Source organism: Suillus fuscotomentosus (assembly GCF_016647785.1).
Source record: "Suillus fuscotomentosus strain FC203 chromosome Unknown F5891scaffold_59, whole genome shotgun sequence".
NCBI classification, from domain to species: Eukaryota; Fungi; Basidiomycota; class Agaricomycetes; order Boletales; family Suillaceae; genus Suillus; species Suillus fuscotomentosus.
Genome location: NW_024539571.1, coordinates 169,590 through 192,442, shown reverse-complemented (window position 1 = coordinate 192,442; position 22,853 = coordinate 169,590). Strand labels below are relative to the sequence as shown.

At 44.7% G+C, this 22,853-nt stretch overlaps 4 protein-coding genes across 4 annotated transcripts; 2 read left to right on the top strand and 2 right to left on the bottom strand.

The window, feature by feature from the left end:
* Window positions 1-209: 209 nt before the first annotated feature.
* Window positions 210-2,544, bottom strand: F5891DRAFT_1193506 (uncharacterized protein; the record flags this gene model as incomplete). Its single annotated transcript, XM_041367755.1, has 6 exons — window positions 210-1,147; window positions 1,201-1,387; window positions 1,447-1,582; window positions 1,635-1,705; window positions 2,178-2,363; window positions 2,416-2,544. The coding sequence occupies 6 exons, from the start codon at window positions 2,542-2,544 to the stop codon at window positions 210-212; spliced, it is 1,647 nt and encodes a 548-aa protein (XP_041221640.1).
* A 324-nt stretch (window positions 2,545-2,868) lies between these two features.
* Window positions 2,869-4,693, top strand: F5891DRAFT_983766 (uncharacterized protein; the record flags this gene model as incomplete). The annotated part of the gene is made up of 7 exons (XM_041377357.1): window positions 2,869-3,144; window positions 3,198-3,275; window positions 3,347-3,462; window positions 3,663-3,825; window positions 4,049-4,159; window positions 4,529-4,606; window positions 4,670-4,693. The coding sequence occupies 7 exons, from the start codon at window positions 2,869-2,871 to the stop codon at window positions 4,691-4,693; spliced, it is 846 nt and encodes a 281-aa protein (XP_041221639.1).
* A 4,663-nt stretch (window positions 4,694-9,356) lies between these two features.
* Window positions 9,357-10,123, bottom strand: F5891DRAFT_924383 (uncharacterized protein; the record flags this gene model as incomplete). The annotated part of the gene is made up of 2 exons (XM_041373843.1): window positions 9,357-9,421; window positions 9,922-10,123. Coding segments are annotated over 2 exons (267 nt in total), but the record flags the coding sequence as incomplete, so codon positions are not given.
* Window positions 10,124-21,044: 10,921 nt separating this feature from the next.
* On the top strand, window positions 21,045-21,560 carry F5891DRAFT_1193498 (uncharacterized protein; the record flags this gene model as incomplete). Its single annotated transcript, XM_041367754.1, has 1 exon — window positions 21,045-21,560. The coding sequence occupies one exon, from the start codon at window positions 21,045-21,047 to the stop codon at window positions 21,558-21,560; it is 516 nt and encodes a 171-aa protein (XP_041221637.1).
* Window positions 21,561-22,853: the final 1,293 nt, after the last annotated feature.

Here is a 22,853-nt window from a genome sequence, read left to right as displayed (position 1 = left end):
GGTCTGAGGCTATGTACGAAGCATGTGCAAAGGTTATCAAACGCGAGTCGGAAATGAGACATAGGTTAACAGATCAGTAAGCATACCGGTAATAAGTATAACCGAAACACCGGGAAGAGGAAATACCGAATAGGCTGTGTTTAACGTTATATGAACAGGAAATGAATTAGAAAGCTTATCGTAAATCGGATCGGAAGCGGATCTATACATCAGACCGGATCGGATCTCAGGGTCCGAAGTCCGGAAGAGAAGCGTGAATATATGGGATATGACAGTCCGGCAATAACACGGTCCAGCGAACAGCCAGGTTCTCTTGGCTGCCTATGTAAGTCATCCTGAGCATTTAACCAGGAGTCCGAGGTGTAGAGCTCATCGAACATGCATTCTTGATGGCCATCTAGGGGATCTTTCCACACGCGCTGAAAAGGGAACAGATGGTATGCACTAGCTTGGATATCAGCAAACACAGAACGAATTGTGGCAACCAGCGGGCAATAGTGAAAGCCAGGGATGGTAAATGACCTGGACGAGTCCTCCTTCGACCTCGCAGGTATCTCGATTGTGATATCTGTCTCCTGCCAATCATCCGGAAAGGTGACAGTCCCCTTTCCGCCGTTATCGTCCAATGTGCGCAGACTCCTCCTTACCGAAAATCCATCCAGATCCTTGGGATTGAAATCCTCCGCCTGGACCACATCTTTAACAAGAGGCAATACCTCTGCCTCTGATTTTTGATGGCTACCAGAATTCATCCACATTATAAGACGGTAGATGGTCATGTTGGCAAAGGGATAGGGTGGTCCAGAGACCCCATGTGATGGGTCAAGTTCTTGAGTATTGTGCACATTCGCAATCATTGGACACGTTGTAGCTAATAGCGAGGATGGAATGAATTTGTCGGGCTCAAATGAGGGGCGCCTAGGGTATTTTCGACTGAGTCCAATCACAGTGAATGCCATTTGGAGAGAGTCGCGCAACGTCAAAAGAACTCTTTGAATTCTGTGCTGTGGTGGATTGTCAATTTCTGGGAGAGTAGATGGGCCGTGTCCAGACGAATCAGAAAGGTTGGTATCTTCGTCGGCGGGCAGAAAGTCATCGAAAGATCTTGGGACCATAAGTGTGCGTTGCGAGGGATGTTGACCTGAGCCTACTAGTAATTCATAAAGTAGAGACATAACGAAGTGTCACGATGGCACACACCTGAAAAGCCTTCAGTGGCATCCTCCATGGCAGTATCCAAAACACCAAAATCCTCGGATGGAGAAATCAAGGCACTCACGCGAGCAGTACCATCTTGGTTGACAGGCTCAGGTGGCAGGAATTCTGTCTGTATACAGTAGGCTATAGACTTTGAGGAATGAATCTTCACAGACCGGATAGGTGCGAGCTAAGGATCGAAAGGCATGTGAATCAACTCGGCTAGTAGTATGTAGATTAATGACTTACAGGATTGACACTGTTACTGCCAGTTGCATTGAGCTGTGAGGTCAAATTTCGTGATGTCGACTCTCTTGCATGGTTCCACCTCTTCTCAGCAGCTAACTTGCTTTCTTTCTGGTAATACTTGCACGTCATACGATGCCTGTTGAGTCCGCGAGAATCTGTCTCTCTCTCCCATGAGCAATGTAATGCACCGCAGGACACCATTAGAAGGATGATGCTGATGAACAGAATTCTGGGTGGATGAAGTAGCCGCATTCCAGTACTATAGTGGCTGCTGCAATAGCAAAAAGATTGAGTGTTAGTATACAACCTGTTACTATACATTCTTATTTAGGCATCTCGTCAATAGTGCCATACAAATAGTGAAGTGTTTGACGTCCCTCGGCTCAGCCAAACCATAAAGAACCATAATTGAATGGCACGGAGTGAAGGACTCAGACAGCGAAGTTCTTGATGACCTTGGCTGTTGGAGTCTCGAGCTACAAGAATGATATGCCAGTAGTGAACACAATATTATTGTCGTCATCAAGGATACATTGTATGATCAAAATCCAGTACACAACAGTACATTTGAAGTGGTATTGAAAAAGAAAAAAGGCCAGCTATGGTGAGAATTGGGCGATGACTGCATTGTTAAAATATAAAAGTAAGTGACGACTCGGAGGGAGCAGTGGCAGAATGGTTCGAGACTGCTACAAGCTTGGCACCCATCTAGTGTTGTATTCTGGCAATACAACTCTTGCCTTCTCAACTCTCTGTGCCCACAGATCTTCCTCGCGCTTCAGAAGTATCAATAGTTGGGTGTACTGCTGAACACGGTTGCGTGCTGCAACGTAACTTGCATATACAGTGTCAACGCTGAGTTGAATGAACAACTGATCCTGGTCATCTTCATCCCTATCAAGTCTGTCGAGAGACATCTATGGCAAATTACTCAGTGCTTGCGGATAAGTGAAAGAAAGGGATTCATACCAGATATGATTGTAATTCATTTTTGCGCTCAGCATTTTTTATGCTTGCACAGTTGTTTGGGAACCCCTTGCCGCCTCCATGAAGAGAGCCAAAAAGACCACAGGATGATGGGATTGATGGCGAAGACATATTACGGACTAGTAGTATATACAACCCAGAATGAATCATACCTTAAGTATGAGATTTTAATCGGAGTAGTGCGGTATCTAAATTTGTTGTTCTCCAGCCATGCATGTTCCAGTCTAACAGGTTTCCTTCAGGACTGTTGAAATTTTGGTCCCACATCTATTGTGTGTAGCGACCAGAACATATGGTCATAGTGGAAAATTCAAACTATGATATATAAGGCAGGAAATCCTAATCGGGGCGTGAGAGTGAAGTAGATGTCAGGGTAGGAGACTGGTTCCGAAACTATAAAGCGACTTACCCTTCAAAGGCTGCTCAACAAGAAACATGTCACTCGACTCTGACTGGGATTCCCGTAGCATGGACTCCCATCCATCTGATTTCAATGATGGAGCTGAAGCCATCTTGATGAACACGAGCATCGAGATTGAAATTCCTACAGGAGACGATCAATCAAGGGGTTCTACCCCGGAAAGCCACAAGGACTGCCATGAATATTATGTGTATGGGCAAGGCGCCCCTGTATATTCCTGTGGCTGCTATAGGTATAGAGAGATGGAAAGGTACAAAGTCCTCAAGCTCTCACCTCCAGACCTTGAACAGGTATGTCATAGGTTTGCAGGTTTTACGAGATTATTCTGATGGGTCTGATTTAGGCATTAGAATCTGGTGATGGCGACTTCGAAGATGTCAATGGATTAGGTCTAAAACGCAAGATACGTAACGAGAATGATGTGAGTGCGCGCTCAATTTTTCATTGATCCTGCGAATGATGTACTCACTACCGTACGCAGACTGTGCATAGCGACATTACCAACATGTGAGCAGCATCAGGGCCCGCCACGAAACTCCCGCCATCAAAACGCAGGAACCTCAGCAGGCAATCCAAATCGTTCGAAGGGGAACTGACTCAATCCCTAGGTAAGATCGCACATGAATTTGTGGTCTTGGGTGGAGCTCTGGTTGGGATCAAAGAAGTCCTTGATAAGCAAAGCACAATTCTTCTTGCAATCTGCGAAGCCTTACCTAGTGTCACTGATCGGGAGGGGAATTCTGGATGTTGAGCCTGTAGCGAGATTCAGTAAATGGAAACCTGATGATCGTTTTTCGCCTTGTTGCAGACTGAAAAAGAGAATTCTCTACTATGAAACACTGCAAAACGATGAACACCTCGGAGGGAGTGTTTTGCATCAATTGTTGGGTCCCGGTGATTATATATACTTGCACAATTGCGCCTTTGCGATCCATCCCTCAAATGCCTACAAGACGAGTATGAGCGCCTACGTGAGATACAAGAGTCTAGGTTCCGTTCGGACTGATGTCCAGGTGTCGTCTGTCGCATAGATCATGTCAGTCGTGAGATGAGGCAATCAGAAATAGGTCCGTGGATTTTAGCTTGGAGGAACGCGTACGCTCGAAGCGTCCATTGAGCACTTGACAATACCATCTGTTATGATCTGTCAGAGGCTACCAGAGCAATACTTAAATATGCTCCTACAATACGCAGTCACTAGTGCCTCCAAGTAATGGTTCACTATTCTCGACAAACTTTCGACAAACTCCATATTTCGGTCATGCTACACTCAACAAATTCGCACCAGGAGAAGGAAAAGAAATGGTAGGGATGAACGTATGACCACCATTCATTCAGCTTGGGAGCAAGAAGAACATTTCCCATTGTATTAATTCCTGGGCATGTGCCTGTCAGTCCGTCGGCCATGCGAGAAGGGGGACAAGTGGTGTGACACTAGAGTTAAAAGGGAGATGCGAGATAATGACACTATAAACATGAGTTTTGAGACTGGCTGTCAATGAAAGTGGTACGTACTCAGCACCCAGAGACTCATACAGAGCATAGACACCATATGCCATGCTGACAATATGCATTCCTATAAACTCCTATAAAGCTGAAACTCAAAAGTAAATATCCACGGACCAGTCCCAAGAATATTCTTTGTTGAGCCGAAAACGACGTCTCTGATGCCAGCATTGCTGCGAGGGTGCAGGCGTTGAAATAGGCATAGGAGTTGAGATGGGCGTAGGAGTTGAATGGGGATTCTCACAAGTAAGTCGAAATGTTCATGCTCAATACTGTAAGACTTACCTGTGCTTCCGACATGTGTGATAGGCCAGCGTAAGACTTCATTGGTAGCGGATTTTGGATAGTGATTAATGTAGGCAATCAAAAGAACTGTCATAAATTCACCAGAAACAAATTGATTGGCAGTTGGAGAAAACATTGTTGCAGTGTTCTGTATGTTTGATGCTCTCAATGTCTAATGCAAATCATCAACATAATGTTTGCGTACATGAGATTGCACCTCGTACCTTATCATGTGAGCTGAAAGTTTCTAGTGGCATTTGAGGTAACATGTTCCTCAAAACTCGGCAAGCTCAGTAAACATCAGTTAAGCGTTGAAAATGCTGACATCATATAAGTGTCTACATTGTTACATTGTAGCTCAGTTCGGCATCATCGTCGGACTTCAAAATGAGACTTGATATGGAGTCAACATCATGATGATAATGACAATAGTATACATGTATATGCAGATAATACAATGATAATGATGTTTTCAGGAGACTGGAATTCATTGAGATAATAAATGAACAAATCTTTGCATGCCCCGGCGTGCAATGGAGAAAGGAAAGCCGAAACATGGACACTTTGCTTACCATAAGCAAAAACCTTACTAATTAGAGCTAGTTTGGTAACCCAAGGTAAAGTAAATTTGCCAACTTCAAGGATGATGTAAGGCCGGCACAGTAGGTGCCAATAGCTGAGTTTCAACCTTATTATATCAATATCAGTAGTACTTGTTATCCATCGCACTCATTGCTGTAGGGATAGATTATGGATACCATTGACCCCTTGCTCCAACAACTTGCTCAAGCCCAGGCTGTTCAGCCACCAGCTGCAGGCCGTTGGGAGAATCATATGCAAATCCTACGTCACATTGCATGACTTGTCAGTGTCCTTCTGACTGCTACACACTTATTGCTTCAGGACTCTGTACCTGAGGCATACCACACATTGGTAGGGAACTGCACGGGTAAACCCCCGGGTATGCCACGCCAGCATTCGCTGGCATGGTCTGAGTGTGTATGCTCAATGCTGGCAAGTCAGTGTGTCGTGTAGGTGTTGGCGTTGTGGATGGGATGGTGGTGTTGGCATTGTGGATGGTGGTGTTGGCGTGAAAGCTGGTGGTGGTGCAAGTGCTGGGTGCATGAAGATAGGCGCTGACGACGTGACGCGTATGACGTTGTTGTTGTTGCTGGGGGTAGAGTCTTCAATGTGAGTACTCACTTTCAGCATGCCCAAAGTCTTGTCTCCTCGAGTGCCTCTTTCCTCCTTCATCTCTATACCATCCCTTCTCCCTTCCTCGATTCTCTTGTCCTTTCGTCTTCGCCTGTTGTCTGCATGTGTTTGCATCACGTCAACACTTGTTGACGCGTTTCAGGCGCGTGCACTGTGAACGTGGAGTTGGTGGACTTGGGAAGGCGCATTAGGTGCTGGTGGTGGTGCCAGTTGTAGCATGCACGCGGGAAGTATGGTGTCCACTATTACTGATGCAGGAGGTGCTACCATTTATGGAAGGCACAGGTATAGCTGGGGTACAGGTAAGAGTGTGGGTCTTAGAATCCCAACCTGTACCTGTACCCCAGTAGTACCCGTACCCATGACCCGCATGGGTTACCAATACCCGTGCAGATCCCTACACATTGGCCCTCTCAGGTGAAGAATGGGTCCCGGATTGTATGTGATGCGAGCTTGGCATGCATGCAGATGTCTTTCATGTGCTCATAGCCGAACTTCATGTTTGGGGTTATGCTAGCTCACGTTTCGCTCGAAGAGCAACTTGCCATCTTTTTATATATGTGCGTTACAGGGCTAACAATCTGTCATGTTGGGGAGCATTTTCAATGGTCAAACAATACCATCTCAAAGTAAGTTTGTTTTTAATGTTATTTATGATGAGCTCACACCTAATTCCAGGTATTTCCGGAAGATGTTGTTCATCTTTGCGTCCCCCTTGTTCTACACAACCTATGTATGTTCTCCCAACGACACTGATGACATCTCCAACAACATCCATAACAACCCTCAATTCTGGCCTTGCTTCAAGGACACTATCAGTGCGATTGACGGCAGCCACATACATGCTTGCCCCTCATCATCTGACCGCCCCTCATATCGTAATTGCAAGGGTTTTGTTTCTCAGAACTGTCTATTCGCCTGCACCTTCAATCTCAAGTTCTCATACACTCTCACTGGCTGGGAGGGATCCACCACAGATGCACGCCTCTATGACGAGGCTCATTCAGGCAGCTTGTATGTCCCTCCTGGCAAATATTTCTTAGCAGATGTGGGGTTCCCATTGTGTGATGAGCTTTTAGTCTCCTACCGCAGTGTCTGTTATCATTTGGCTGAATGAGGATGCACTAATCTCAGGTATGTTTTATTTATATTTATTCCATACTCTAGGCTTTCTAATAACTATTCTATGTTTGCAGACCAACAACTAAAGAAGAGCTCTTCAATCTGCGACACTCATCCGCTCAAAATGTGATTGAGCGGATCTTTGGCATGTTAAAACACCATTTTCGCATTCTTTTGCTATCGCCTGAATATCCTATGACCATCCAGGCATGTATACCTGCCGCACTATGCACGATTCACAATTTCATATCCACTCACAACCCTGACAACAATGTGCTCCTGGATGATGATGATGATGATGATGATGATGATGATGATGATGATGATGATGATGATGATGATGATGATGATGATGATGATGATGATGATGATGATGATGATGATGATGATGAACACTTTGATTACAACAACCCAAAGCACCGAGGGATCCCCGATGATGAGGAGATCTCTGATGGAGCAGGAGGCATGAAGGAAGTGTGCAATCGTATTGCGCGCTGCATGTGGGAAGATTACCAGACTGTTTTGCAGCAGCGGGGCCTGCTAGAAACCACCCTGAGTCTGTGCATGGCCTCCTGATCCATGGCCTGATGCGCGGCCTGATACTGTCTTTGCTCTTTTGATAGAGCTTGACTCGGAGGGAGGCGGCATTTGCATTTGAGAAACTGAGGTAGATGCAGATGAGGCGGTCAGCTTGTGAAGCATGTTAGTGTGAGAACATTTGCCAGGAGGAGGCATGAAGGATGGAGAAGCAGGTGTAGAAGTGAGGGCAGCTGCTGCAGGGGCAGTGCTAGGACCAGCAACACCAGCACTAGACGTGACAATAACAGGATCAATGGTATTGTGTTCACCTGTGGGTACACTAGGACTGGAGCTTGAGCTTAAGGGAGGGGGGAGAGCTATATTGGGTTGGTACCCTGTGCGCCCTCAGGCACCACTGCCTCGTGGTATTATGCCGTCCATTTGCTCATAGTGTCTCCATCCTGATGCACAAAAAGGGCACATGACTGAATTTCCCTATTATCAAACAGTGAGACACATGAAATAGCATTAGCGAACTTGATGTACCTTCTTGGAAACATATTCATTCCATACTGAGATTGAAGCCTCGCCCTCAACATTTGCCCCTCTAATATTGTCCCAGTGGACACCAGACTGCTGGCGATACTTCTGAATAGCATTGAAAGTCTGCTTTAACTACACGATCTCTTATCAGGTCTATAAATAATGATATATTGATATGACTTACTGACACCCATTTTGTCTTACACATTGCCCCAGTCTTCACTGGACCATGCTCCAGGTACTCAGCAATAGCCTCTGCAGTGCCATTGTACGTTGCATCTTTGAGGTTGCCAGCATCGCCAATCTTGTCCCGATTGTTGGATAGGTAGAGGAGAAACTGATCAACCTCTGTGTCGGTCCAAACAGCCCTCTTTGTAGTAGTATGAGATGACTCCTGAGCCATGGAGAGGATGTGGACTTGAGCTGATAACACTATTGATATGACACTAGCCCAGATGTTGTTCCGATTGCATAGATCTTGAGTTGTATGCTGAGGTATATGATAGCTAGACATGGGATCAAAGGAAGTTCAAGCTCTGATGTCAGTCTCCAAACTGGAAGCTACTATGCTGACATTACATCATCCTTGAAGTTGGCAAATTTACTTTACCTTGAGTTACCGAACTAGCTCTTAATCTTAGCCACTTTGGCATTATATCATCTCGTTCAACATCTGAACTTCTCAACAGCACTTTCAAATCTTTGTAAAATCATTTGATAACCTGGGGGAAGTGGTGGTCATAGGTACCTTAGAGTAATTCTAGCTACCTGTATTAATAAATTCTATATGCTGTAGCTGATTTCCCTTGCAAAGTGAACTGTTTTTCTAGCTGCATGTGATGATCAATTAATGAGATGATACATGTGATTGACATATGTATCATCATGTCATCTATATCCCTCACCAACAGTAGTGTTTCCAAACTGATGAGAGATGATCAAAGGCATTTGGACAGGTCATAGCTACATGGTGCAGTCACTCTCATGGTCTCCCAGCGGAAGTCAAACTTTTACCAGTGGGTCCAAAGATGGAACAATTCTGATTCAAGTAGAGAAGTACATATGTAGCTATACTCAAATAAATAAATCTAAGTACTTAGAATTATATGTCCCATATAATGAATACACCAGGCAGCTGGCATGACTCCTGCATGGCCTGACCCATCTATGACAAACTCGGTGCAAACACACCAGATGAGTACCACCTTGTCACTGGTATGGCTTTCCTGTGAGTGTTGTCACAGATGACCTTGGATGCAAGCATGAAAGCGGATATGAAAAGATGGTGACATGAAGATCCAGCAGTGGGAAAGGAGTGAGTGTCATCACAGATGACCTTGGATGCGAGCATGAAAGCGGATATGAAAAGATGGTCACCTGAAGATCCGGCAGTGTGGAAGGAGAAAGTGTAGTCACAGATGACCTTGGATGCGAGCATGAAAGCGGATACAAAAAGATGGTGACCTGAAGATCCAGCAGTGGGGAAGGAGTAAGTGTCGTCACAGATGACCTTGGATGTGAGCATGAAAGTGGATACAAAAAGATGATGACATGAAGATCCCTAAGCAGTGGGGAAGGAGTCAGTGTTATCACAGATAACCTTGGATGTGAGCATGAATATGGATATGAAAAAGACAGTGACCTGAGGATCCCTAAGCAGTGGGAAAGGAGTGTTGTCACAGATGACCTTGGATGCAAGCATGAAAGCGGATATGAAAAGACGGTGACATGAAGATCCCTGAGCAGTGGGAAAGGAGTGAGTGTTGTTATGAAAGCAGATACAAAAAGATGGTCACCTGAAGATCCACCAGTGTGGAAGGAGGAAGTGTAGTCACAGATGACCTTGAATGTGAGCATGAAAGTGGGTATGAAAAGACAGTGACCTGAAGAGTGCCAAGCAGTGGAAAAGTGCTCCTTGAGTCGTTGGAGGAGAATGAGGGTGGCAAAGGTTACTGAAGCATGGAGTTTAGTGCAGTGAAGGGCATAAGCAATGACATGGGGAAGCTTGACTTGTGAGTTAGAAAATGAAGGGGAGTACTCCGGACAGGTAAAAAGATGGTTAATGAACCACATGCATAAATAGATGTGACAAATGGCAACTAAAAATTTCCACTATGTACTTGACAAATGGAATTGAGCTACATGATCATTGCTATGCTGATGTGAAAATAACATGTTTTCGAATTGTGCCCAAACTATCCTATCCTGCTCGTCTTTTCGCCAAATTGGCCCTGCCTTGAATGGGGCTTTGATGTGACCAGCAATCTGATCTGTACCTGCTCAGGGATCTTCAGGTCACCATCTTTTTGTATCCGCTTTCATGCTCGCATCCAAGGTCATCTATGACAATACTTGTTCCTTCCCCACTACTAAATCTTCATGTCATTGTCTTTTTGTATCCACTTTCATGCTCACATCCAAGGCCATCTGTAATGACACTCACTTTTTTCCCACTACTCAAAAATCTTCAGGTCACCATCTTATCATATCCACTTTCATGCTTGCATCCAAGGTCATCTGTGATAACACTTACTCCTTCCCCACTGCTCAGGGATCTTCAGGTCACCGTCTTTCCCTACTACCACACACCTGTTCTGCCTTCGGCACAGGAAGCAAAAAAGAGCGCTTTGCACTCATTTTTTAGCTTTCTGGCCTCAGCTTTATCCCAACAATTCAGAAGGCTCCTTATGAGCATTATTCCTTCATCACAGGAAGCCAAGGAGGGCTGTGCCCTCCTTTGGCTTCCTGACCTCAGGCTGCATCCTAATAAATTGTGAATTTTGAATAAGATCATGCCTTGATAGTGGATTTTGACAATACATTTATGAGCAACATTTCAAAAACACTAAAAGTACATAATATCAGTCAGTTCAACATTCTTTGAGCAGGAGTTTGACAAAAGTAAAATTACAAAACATGTAACAGCATCATTGAATGTATGTATTTTTTCATCATGTCCTGTCTGTCTCCCGTCTCCCGTCTCCCGTTGTAGAAGAGGAATCTTGACTATAGGTGAAAACACTTAAAACAAATGGGTGCTCTACAGCAAGACCAGGATACGAGACAACGACTCGACCCAAAGGACAACCACTGAGAGAAGTTCCTCGAAATAAAAATGGAGGGAGACTGTATGAGCTAGGCGGGCGCTAGCAAGCAAGAGAAGGTAACGCGCGCGAAGGCGTGTGTACGCGAGGCAAAGGCGCGCGAGATGCGCGCGTGAGCGGGAGGTTTGAGAATGCGCGCGCACGAAGCGAAGGCGCGCCTAGAACGTTAAGGGAAAGGCCCTATTTGAAGAGTGGATGCACAGATGGATGGCTGACAGGAGAATCAGATCAGATATCAAGTGAGGAGGTGATCTATACACTTTCCAGTACACAAAGATAAGGGGAAAGTAAGTACCAGAACCCCAAAGATTCCCTTCTCTATTTAAGAATGGAGATTACACTATGCAGTGCGCTTCCGAGCGCACTCCCAAACCAAGTAACCATATCAACTCTAATTATAACTAAGTTTAAATAGACTTTCTATATGTAGCGCGGATTTTGGACCGAAGATTTGTTAGTTCAATGAAGGAGATAGGAATAATGCACCAGCAAATCAGTAAGGACATGGGACGAATGGACGGACGATAGCGCGAAGACCTAGGAGGAGGCGCACGGATGTGCGTGCATAGCGCGAGCGCAGGTAAGGCGCGCGAGACTGGTCCTTTGGATTAGAGCTGGATCATATAGGAATGTATGGATAAAGGCCGGATACTCGGCATTGAGACACGCGAGTCTCTACACCGTCTCCCATCTTCCTGTTTCCCATTCCCAATTTTCTGTCCTCCTGGATCTCCCATTCTCCATTTTTTGAGTCTCTTTGTTTCCTTTTGATGTATTTGTTCACAACCTTTTGTCATTCATGTCCTGTCATCACATATATCTTTGTTGTCCCCCCTGTCTGCATAATGATATCATACATTGTTCCATTTTCAGTTTTATTATTTACCATAAACAATTACAATAGGGACACTTGTGTTGAATAGTGCACTGCAACGGCAATTGAGTTGGCGCTCAAAAACATGTGACAAAGCCACGTGAGTTTCCAAAAAGAGCTGTAAGTGAGGTAAGCGACATAAGCACATTGAAGGGTATCTGTTACGAACTAGGGTAGTTCTAACAACAGCGACTCGACAGAGTTTCTAGCTGCTGAGTTTTCGTGAAGTCCTTCAGAAAAGAAGGGGGTTCTATAAAGACTTAGTCAAAGGAGTGCTTCGACTAAGAATGCTAGTTCAGAGGACTTAAGATTGGAGGTCTTAAGCGAAGGAAGTTCTGGTAAAACCTAGTAAGATTCAAGTGAAGTTCTACAAGGCTAATACATGTGCTTAAATAAGTCAATATGTGCGCACGGACCAAGGTAGTCGTGAGATATAAGTACATAGTCCAAGAAAGGTAAGTGATCATAAATGAGAATTGTACTATCGGACAAAGAGAACAGAGAAGCGAAAGAAAAGCATGATTGTAACATTACCCCCCTACTAGGCATAAAGTCACCGACTTTAATCATCTAAGTTAGCGTAGTAAATGGGGTCATCGCAATAATCCAAGTCATCAGAACCTCCCTTTAATTGCTCAGAACAATAGAAAGCTTCTTCTTCCTGACACTGTGCAATGTATTGCTCATCTCTGGTGTTTTCCCAGAGAGCTAGTGCGGTGTAAAATCCCTCATCCTTCCAAGTCAGAGTGGTAGGCGTGCTGCCCGTATATCTAGGACAATAGAACGAAAGATGTCCAGGACTTAACTCTCTGCATACTCTGCAATAGTAGTCTGAGCAATGTACTTGACAATGCCCAAGAGTTTTGCAGTATTGGCAAACCCGATTTTCGTCTGGATTGGATGAAGTAGAGCATAACGGGGAGGGACCAGGTCGCGGGCTTAATGCTTCATCCACACTAGTCGCCCGCTTCTTTCCTTTTCCTTTATAGGACTGCCCACGTGTCCTCTTTCGAAGAGCGGTAGATGATTTTCATTCGATAGGGTGATCACAGACGACATCTTGTCGTTCCACCTCCACGATTAGCTCAGCAGGAGTAGAAGGAGCAGTTGCTCCTAGCGTCTCGACAGGGACAATCCCATCTTTAAATGTATGCGTGGATAATGATTTAGGAATGGTCATTGGAGGATGAATATGAAGTGCTTCGAGCGCGTTTGAAAGATCTCTGATTTCGTAGTAGGAGAGATATTGCTCATTAGGGTTTTCTTCTATTTCTTCATGGGTGGCGGAGAATGCTTTATAAAGGTTTTCTGGGTGATTTTGTGTTTCGATGGAGGCGTTAGGCGGGGAAGTTTCTTCAATGGGGGTATCTACAGGTGGTGTGATTTGTCGTTCTATGGGAGGAGATTGTTCTTCTATATGGAGAGCAGCGATCATGGCTTCCGTGGTTTGCGTGAGACTATTGACAGCAGCCAACAGCTTGTTAGGAATATGAGGAGGAGGTACAGGTACTGCATTGTGGTAAGATGGGGGCGGGTTGTCAGTTGTTCTATTGACAGGGGATGGAGAAGGCGGACTGAGCAACGCCTGCTGATCGTTCTGCGACGATATGGATGACGGTTCTAATATCATCTTAACCTCATCAGGAATAAGACGCAGAGTAAAGTTGTGTATACGCCTTTGAAGGTGCATAATGCCATGTCGAACTGATTCGTCCTCGACAAGGCGCGTAAGTCTTTCGATAAGGTCTGTGGCTCTGATGATGTTGACGAGGAGATTAATGGAGTATGCATTTCTTTCGAAGAGGATTCTGTTGAGTTCGATAGCGTGTTGGGGACAGAGCATAGCTGCCTTGATGAGAGTGAGATCTTCGGCATTGGTGATAAAGGCTTCATATCGGTCTTCATCATTTGCGAACATAGTGGTTGAGAAGGTGGATTCATAGGGGAGTGTGAAAGAGGTTGGGAAAGACATTCTTGCTGGAGGTTCTTGGGTTTGGGTAAAGAGTATATCGTCGATGTAGTTTTTGATTTCAAAGCGAGTTTCTGGCTTTATAGGCGTCGAGGGTCTCTGCGGCATTTCCCAGGTTCTCTTCAGGAATCCACTTGTTACTGGCGGAAGAGTATCCTTTCCAAGATACCAGATAACGGTGTCTTTTCCCATTTCCTTTATGCGCAAGGATGGCTTCGATTTCATATTCCTCTTCTTCTTCTAGAATATCAGGTGGTGGTTCTAAGAAGTTCAGACCGTGTTCGTTATTTTCACTATAGGACGATAACTGAGAAGCGTGGAACGTGGGGTGGATCTTCCATTGCGGTGGTAACTGGAGTGTGAAGGTGATCGGTGATAGTACTGTGGAGATAACGAATGGTCCGTATCATTTCGGAGCGAGTTTCCAAGATGGAAGTTTTAACCTGAGGTTGGTAGAAGATAGCCATACCTTATCTCCAACTTTCCACGGTTGGTACTTCTGCCCGAAGGATCTTTCCGTCATTCATTGCATAGCGATGTTATGACAGGCTACTGCTTCTTCCCTTATCTTTTGGAGAAGTTTTACTCGTTCCTCTGCTGCAGGTATCTTTGATTCAGGGAGAATGTGTGGAAGAGCCTTTGGTTCATATCCCATCATGATGAAAAAGGGGGAAGCATCTTTTGTAGCATGTTTCCGATGATTGTGGATGAATTCAGCGATAGGGAGATGTTCTACCCATTCGGACGGGTTGTTCTGGCAATATATTTGTAGATAGGTTTCTAGTTCCTAATTTAGCCGTTCTGTTTGTCCGTCTGTCTGTGGATGATACGCGGTGGAAGGAGCGATGGTGTAATCAAGGAGTTGTGCCAATTCTAGCGAGAATTTGGAGAGGAATTGGGGTCCTCTGTCTGAAATTACTTTGTCATGGAGACCAAAGCGTTTGAAAACATGTTTTAGGAAAAGTTTCGCCACTCCTTCGGAAGATATGGTTTTGTGATAAGGGGTAATGATCACCCCCTTACTAAGCCCATGGTCTACCACGACCATGACACTGTCGAAGCCCGAGGATACAGGGAGGTCGGTGATAAGATCCACAGAGACCTGCGCAAATGGACGGGTGGCTGTGGTTGCGATAGGAGTTAGGGGAGGGGTGGTAGGATGAGTATCGACCTTCATTTGCTGGCAGATCGCGCATCCATCAACATATTTCCTAATAAATGTTCCCATACCGGGCCACCATGCTTCCCTTTTGACTAGTTCTTCCGTTTTAAAACGACCAGGATTCCCCGCGGTAGGATGATCATGGTGCTTTTCTAAGATTCGATGCCGATGATCGGGCGCAATATACGCACGATTTTTGTAAAAAAGGATGTCATCAGAAATTGACCAGTCCAAGAGAGAAGATTTCATTGGGGGCAAGCAGAGACCGTTCAAGGCATCTTGTGCAGTGATAAAAATAGGATCACAAGTTTCCGAAGATAAGGCAGCTCGAAGATCATCATCGATGAGTCAGATAAACATAGAATCCGGTAGTAATACTGCTTCTTGGTTATCAGCAGATCCATCATCATGGTCCGGTCGTCGCGATAACGCGTCCAGAACGACTAACTTTGATCCAGGAACATGATGTAATTCCAGATCGAAAGTAGTCAGGAATAGCTGCCAACGTGCTTGCCTTCTAGAGAGTCATTCTGATTTTCGGAAATATAAGAGATTCATGTGATCAGTGAATACGAGGATGGGGAATGGATGTCCTTCTAGATAGTGTCTCCAATGAGAAAGGGCTCGTAATATGGCCAGTAATTCCCTGTCATGGATTGGGTAGTTTCGTTCGGCTGGTCCAAACGACTGAGAAAGGTAAGTGCATGGATGATAGTTGCCATTCTCATCTGTTTGAAGCAGCACTCCTCCAGAGGCAACAAGAGAGGCATCCATTGCAATAGCGAAGTGTCAAGAAGGATCAGGATTATGGAGCACCGGGTGACTGGTGAAGCATGCTTTGAGTTTTTCAAATGTTTGTTGACACAATGGGGTCCAGACGAATATAGTGTGCTTCTTGGTCAAATCGATAAGAGGTCGCGCTATATCCGAGTAGTGAGAGACGAAGGTTCGATAGAAGTTACAAAATCCTAGAAAGGAGCGAACTTCTTTTACTGATCGAGGGACAGGCCAGTCTCGTATTCCATTTGTTTTGTCTTTGTCCATTTCTACGTGCCCCGGTTTAATGATCATGCCCAAATATTCCACTTCTTGAGAGTCAAAGGTACACTTTTCCGGTTTCAAGAACAACTGTTCTTGACGGATTTTTCCTAAAATAATACGAGTTCGTGTTTGATGTTCTTCGATCGTGGTGGAAAAGATTAGGATATCATCCATATAGATAACCAGCCATCCTTCGTTAAGTTCCGTTCGGAAAGTGCTATCCATATAGGCTTGGAACGTGGCGGGAGAATTGCATAATCCGAAGAACATAACCGTTGGTTCAAACAATCCTTCTTCAGTGATAAATGCTGCTTTCCATCTATCTTCGGCATGGATGCGAATATTGTTATATCCAGATCTGATATCCATTTTAGTGAAGAATTTAGCACCATGTAATCATTCGACCAAAGATGAAGGAAGTGGAAGGGGATACGCATTCTTTATCGTCTGGTCGTTAAGGAAACGATAGTCCTGACATGGGCGAAGTTCTCCGCTCTTTTTTCCTACAAAGAAGAATCCGCTTGCCTGTGGGGATTTTGATTTGACGATAAATCCTTTGGCCAGGTTATCAGCGATAAATTTTTTAACCGCGAGTCGCTCGTTGTGGGAAAGAGGATAAATCTTGGATGTTTTTGGAATGAAACTAGGCTTTGTTTCTATCCAATGATCGATACCGGGTCTTTCTGGGGGGAGTTGATTTAGACCATCTTTTGCAAATATATCTGAGAAGTCGTGGAGGTAGGAAGGGACTAGTTCTTCGAAGGTTTTCTTTTGTTTGACTTTTTCTTCGGATGCGAATTCTTGAGCTTTATTACTATATTTTGGTGTTTCGTTTGGTATTTCTTCTATTCTTTTGAGATATTCTCCGTTATCCATAAGAGCTTCAGGGGATACCGGCGAAGTTGTCCATATGTCTTCTTTGGTGTTGAATTCTTTGAAGAACATTTTCTTTGGTCTTGATGTTTCTTTTACGTACTTTTCTACTTCAGTAGATTTCTCCGTTGCAGGGAGGGAAAGAGTCTGACTGGCCCAGTCAATAGATGGGTTCATCGCTCTGAGCCAGGGGATTCCTAAGAGAATTTGATCTTTAGTTCCTAATTTTGTGATATTGAACTTTCCGATCATCATTCGCCCATTGATTTTGATGATGAGCATACAGTATCGCTCCACTGGTCCACTACTAAAGTAGCTTCCATCTGCGGTTCTGATAAAGAACAGTTTTTCCAGTTTCTTGGTTCGGATCTTGTGCTTCTTTACAAAGTCTTCGGAGATATAGGTTCCGGCTGCTCCGGAATCGATTACTGCATTGGTTTCGACATTTTCTGGACGTGTTTGCGAGACGAGGGTGATTGGGATACGCAGTTCTTTTCTTTCACCTATTGCTTGTATTACACGAATTGGTTCTTCTGGAGATACTACCGTCGACGTAGACCTCCTCTTCAAAAATCCTCGTTGATTTGTCTTGCTTCTTCTTCCTTTTCTTCTACTTGTCGAATGGGTGGGGAAGATCCATTCTTTTTCTGAGGACATTCCCTAGCACGATGCCCGATTTGATGGCAGTTGAAACATTTTCCGATCCGCATGTGCTCCTGCTTTTCGGCTTCGGTAAGCCTACTGATTCTGTCAATTACCATGGCGTCTCTGTCCCTGGCGGGGACAAATCGTTGATCCCCAAATCTTCTTTTCTTTTGTTGGGGAAAAGAACTCACCCTGATAGATTGGAGTCGCATATAGCAGTTATCCATATCTACAACTGCGGCGATATAGTTGTCTAGGTTCTTTGGAACTCCCCCAGCATTGAATATCTTGGTAAGGAGTCCGGTGTTCAGCCCATTCTGGAAATGGAATATTTTCATGTGTTCTTCTTTGATTTTTGCTTGTGCGAGGAGTCTTTGGAAGTCCGCAATGTAGCTTTGCAATTCTCTGTTGCCTTGTTTGAGGTGAATGATTCTTGCTAAGGCAGTTCCGGAAGGATCAATAGCTCCAAAAGCTTTATCGAATACTTCCATGAATTCTTTCATCGTTCCATATCCTTTCTTTTGTCCAGAGGAGTCGATGTGTTGGGCGTCCGTCAGGAATTCTTCTTTCCATAGCAGGGCATTTCCTTTATTCATGAACGAGGCGATAAAAATGACGTGTTGCTTGTCGGTTTTGTATAACTCCTCGTTAATGTCCATGTATGCATTGCAGGATAGGATAAAAGATTTAGACTTCTCTCGATCTCCATCGAAGATGGGCGGATGATTAATCTTGTATTCAAATAGTTTTGATGGAGACGACATATTCAGTGGTGGTACGGGGGTACTGAGATTAAGGGCTTGGAAGGTGGGAGTGAGTGAAGTCAGTTTGTCATTTCTTCTTTGCCTGCACTAGCTGTCTTGCTCAGCCAGGGCTTGTCTGTTCTTCTGTTTCTTTTCTTCGGAACACGTGTGGATACAGGTGTCCTTTGAAAGACTTGAATTTTTTGTTACGAACTGGGTAGTTCTAACAACAGCGACTCGACAGAGTTTCTAGCTGCTGAGTTTTCGTGAAGTCCTTCAGAAAAGAAGGGGGTTCTATAAAGACTTAGTCAAAGGAATGCTTCGACTAAGAATGCTAGTTCAGAGGACTTAAGATTGGAGGTCTTAAGCGAAGGAAGTTCTGGTAAAACCTAGTAAGATTCAAGTGAAGTTCTACAAGGCTAATACATGTGCTTAAATAAGTCAATATGTGCGCACAGACCAAGGTAGTCGTGAGATATAAGTACATAGTCCAAGAAAGGTAAGTGATCATAAATGAAAAGCGTACTATCGGACAAAGAGAACAGAGAAGCAAAAGAAAAGCATGATTGTAACAGTATCTACTCGAAAACTATGTGAGCACCTGAACATTCCTGAAACTGTTCTCCCTTTCTGCTTAAGATCCGCTTTCATGCTCGCATCCAAGGTCATCTGTGACGACACTTACTCCTTCCCCACTGCTGGATCTTCAGGTGACCATCTCTTCATATCTACTTTCATGCTTGCATCCAAGGTCATCTGTGACGACACTCCTTTCCCACTGCTCAGGGGTCTTCATGTCACCATCTTTTCCTATCTACTTTCATGCATGCATCCAAGGTCATCTATGACAACACTCCTTTCCCACTGCTCAGGGATCTTCATGTCACCGTCTTTTCATATCCGCTTTCATGCTCACATCCAAGGTCATCTGTGACAACACTTGTTCCTTCTAGTGGTGGTCAGGTCCGGTTCTGAACTGCAGTTCAAACCCGGACCGTTTCGAACCTGACCGAGGGTCCGGTTCAAGGTTCGGGAAATAGGGGGAACTGGACCATTGGTCCAGTCCATGGTTCGAGGACTTCCAGAATTCCAGAACCGGTTCTGAACCTGTTCGAACCTGTTCGAACCGGCGGCAAGTCAGTACATATTTTTAGTGTAGTACTATTAATAATAGGGCGTAGATCTAATTCTATAATTGACAGACCTAATGTAACCGGCAGAACACGGTAGGCTATTCTTAACGACGACCTCGATGTTGCCTCATCATCCGTTATCCTCGTCAGTGCCCTCGATGTTGCCTCGTCCGCGTCATCCATCATCTCTCTGCAAGTCTTGGATATCCCTCTGGCGCCTCTCCTTTTACCACACCAGGAGGCACCAACACCATCTGCGACTCCGGCACCTTGACAACGCCACTTTGGACTCTCATTCAGATTCTCAAATTTCAATCAATGACTTTCAGGTAATTTATCAACTAATTTACTGATTGACATTTCCTGAGCTTTTTTCGATTGATAGGTGCAGCTTAAAGTTGGGTTGTGTGATTTACATGGTGAGCTGATCTGTCATTTTCCCGCCTACAATCATGTCTGACCAGTGCGCTGTTGGTCCTGACAGCCATCTAAAAGATGCTTCCGAAATCGTATGGCACAATGACCCAGACAACGAGGAGCCTATATCTGCCCCTGGTCCCATTGCAGCAAGTTCTACTCCTCCAGTGCACCATTGTTTGTCTATTGGCGACGTAGTTATGTGCTGACTCATTTAAATAGTTTAATGCATACTATGTCCCCAGCGCCTCAGCACCTGCAGGTGAAAACACCGAGCAGGAACCTGCTGGACATGGCCAATATGGCCGTTCATGGGTCCTTGCGGCTGTGCAAGCCCGTCAAGTGTCTGATCGTGTGCAGGCTAAGCCTCGTGCTGAACTTACAGCATACCTTCAGAGTCCCCTTGAGCAAACTGAAGACATTGTACGTTGGTGGGGTGTAAGTTTCTATTTTGTTGCAAGTCCTTTTGTATCTAACTAGCTTATTTTATTGCAGCATCACCAATCATTATATCTGACACTTTCGCGCATGGCCAGAGACTATCTGGCTATTCAGGGTAGTAGTACCGCATCGGAGCGCGCTTTCTCAAGTGGGGGGCTTACAGGAACAAAACGACGGAACTGTCTTAAGGAGGATGTATTCGAGAGTTTGCAGCTGCTGAAGAGTGCCTATCGTAATGGTCACATCTCGGCTGCTAGCGATGCTGAACAGCATCTGGATTCATTGACTGCTGCATTACATGACGAAGATGACAAGGATGTTGCGCTAGTTTAGTTTATTGGACTTTTGTACCTAGCTACATTTAAACATTTTGACATTTTTTTTTGGGTCCGGTTCTCGGTTCAAACCTCTGCTGAACCAGAACTGGACCATTATTGGACCGAACCGATGGTCCGGTCCATGGTTCTGCTTACTAGGAGAACCGAACCGATGGTCCGGTCCACGGTTCTCCTAATTTCCTGGAGAACCAGACTTTTCCATCACTAGTTCCTTCCCCACTGCTGAATCTTCATGTCACTGTCTTTTTGTATCTGCTTTCATGCTCACATCCAAGGTCATCTGTGATGACACTTACTTCTTCCCCACTGCTGGATCTTCATGTCACCGTCTTTTTGTATCCACTTTCATGCTCGCATCCAAGGTCATCTGTGACAATACTCACTCCTTCCCCACTGCTGGATCTTTATGTCACCATCTTTTTGTATCTGCTTTCATGCTTGCATCCAAGGTCATCTGTGACGACACTTACTCCTTTCTCACTGCTCAGAGATCTTCATGTCACCATCTTTTCCTATCTACTTTCATGCATGCATCCAAGGTCATCTGTGACAACGCTTATTCCTTCCCCACTGCTGAATCTTTATGTCACCATCTTTTTGTATCTGCTTTCATGCTTGCATCCAAGGTCATCTGTGACAACACTTACTCCTTCCCTACTGCTGGATCTTCAGGTGACCATCTTTTCATATCCGCTTTCATGCTCGCATCCAAGGTCATCTGTGACAACACTCACACCTTCCCCCCTGCTCAGGTGAGTTTGCCTTCCCGACACTGATCAGTGTGCCAAATTGTCTCCAAACAGTGTATATTGTATCATAACACTTGCACAACAAAATATTCAAACCTTCTGTAAGAAATGAAGACATAGACATACTTGTTGACAATGCAGGATCATTTCATTTCTATATACCAAAATGATTTGTGATGATTTGTATGTGCTAGAGCAAAAGCACGAACTTGTGGGTACATCTAGTACTATATAACTTCGACCTTAGGTTCATGGGAATTTCTGTGCTGCATTACATGATAGTTTTGTGACAGGTTTGTCTCTTGTGGACAGCTGTGGCAAACTTACAATAAGTTCTAGGGCTGCACACTGTCTCTGTAATAGACAGTTTGTATGGCAACCGTCGAAGGATACAGTTGCCATACCGGCAGGCCTGCAAAGGGAGACAGACAGGTATGGTGTACGGCCAAACCGTACACCATACAAGCCATATTACATACAGCCTATATGGTCGGAATGGGTGCCAATTTATCCCATACCTTCTTGCCCTGAACCGCCATGCTCTGCACCGACAACAACAACAACAGTGACGTCTCTGATGGTTTGCTGTGTGTGCTTCATACTGATGGAAGCAGCACTGTCAGTATGTTCCTTATAATATTGTCTGACCGCGATACTAATTCTCCCTAACTATGTATGGTCCACCTTTTAACTCTGCCAGTGTTATTGCTGTTGTCATGGTATCCTACACTGCTTATTCATAGGCTCTCTGTTCTGTGCATTGGATTATCCTTTCCCGCAGTGTGCGACATTCATCTGAAAAGTCTTGTGCCGCTGTTGTCCACCATATGTGGTTCCCCATGCTACCTCAGGTTGCCCATTTCCTACAATGCACTTTCTTACTTTCAATGTCATTCATTGCGCTTCAAATTCTCCAGTTGTTGGCTCTTGTGATCTTTCTTTAAGCACTGTGGTCATTGTGGTTCATGCACTGAGCTGTTTGCAGGCTGTGTGTGGTTGGATGGTGAGTTGATTACGGTGACTCACAACAAGGTGTCCATGTCATCATCTCTTCTTGTCTTTCAGGCATCCGATCAGATCTATCACATTGTGCTGCATCAGTTGACTTCTTACCAATGTTATGATGTGGTGACATCTGCATCATTACCCTGCTTGTTTCCGGGAAAGCCTCACCATAATAAAAATCGCAGACAGTTTCCCCTGTGACCTCTTTTATGCAACGACTTTCAACAGATTTCAAGGGCTGACGCTTGAAAAAGCCATGCTTGACCTGCGCACATATTCGTTCACACACAGACAGCTATACACCGCGCATTCAAG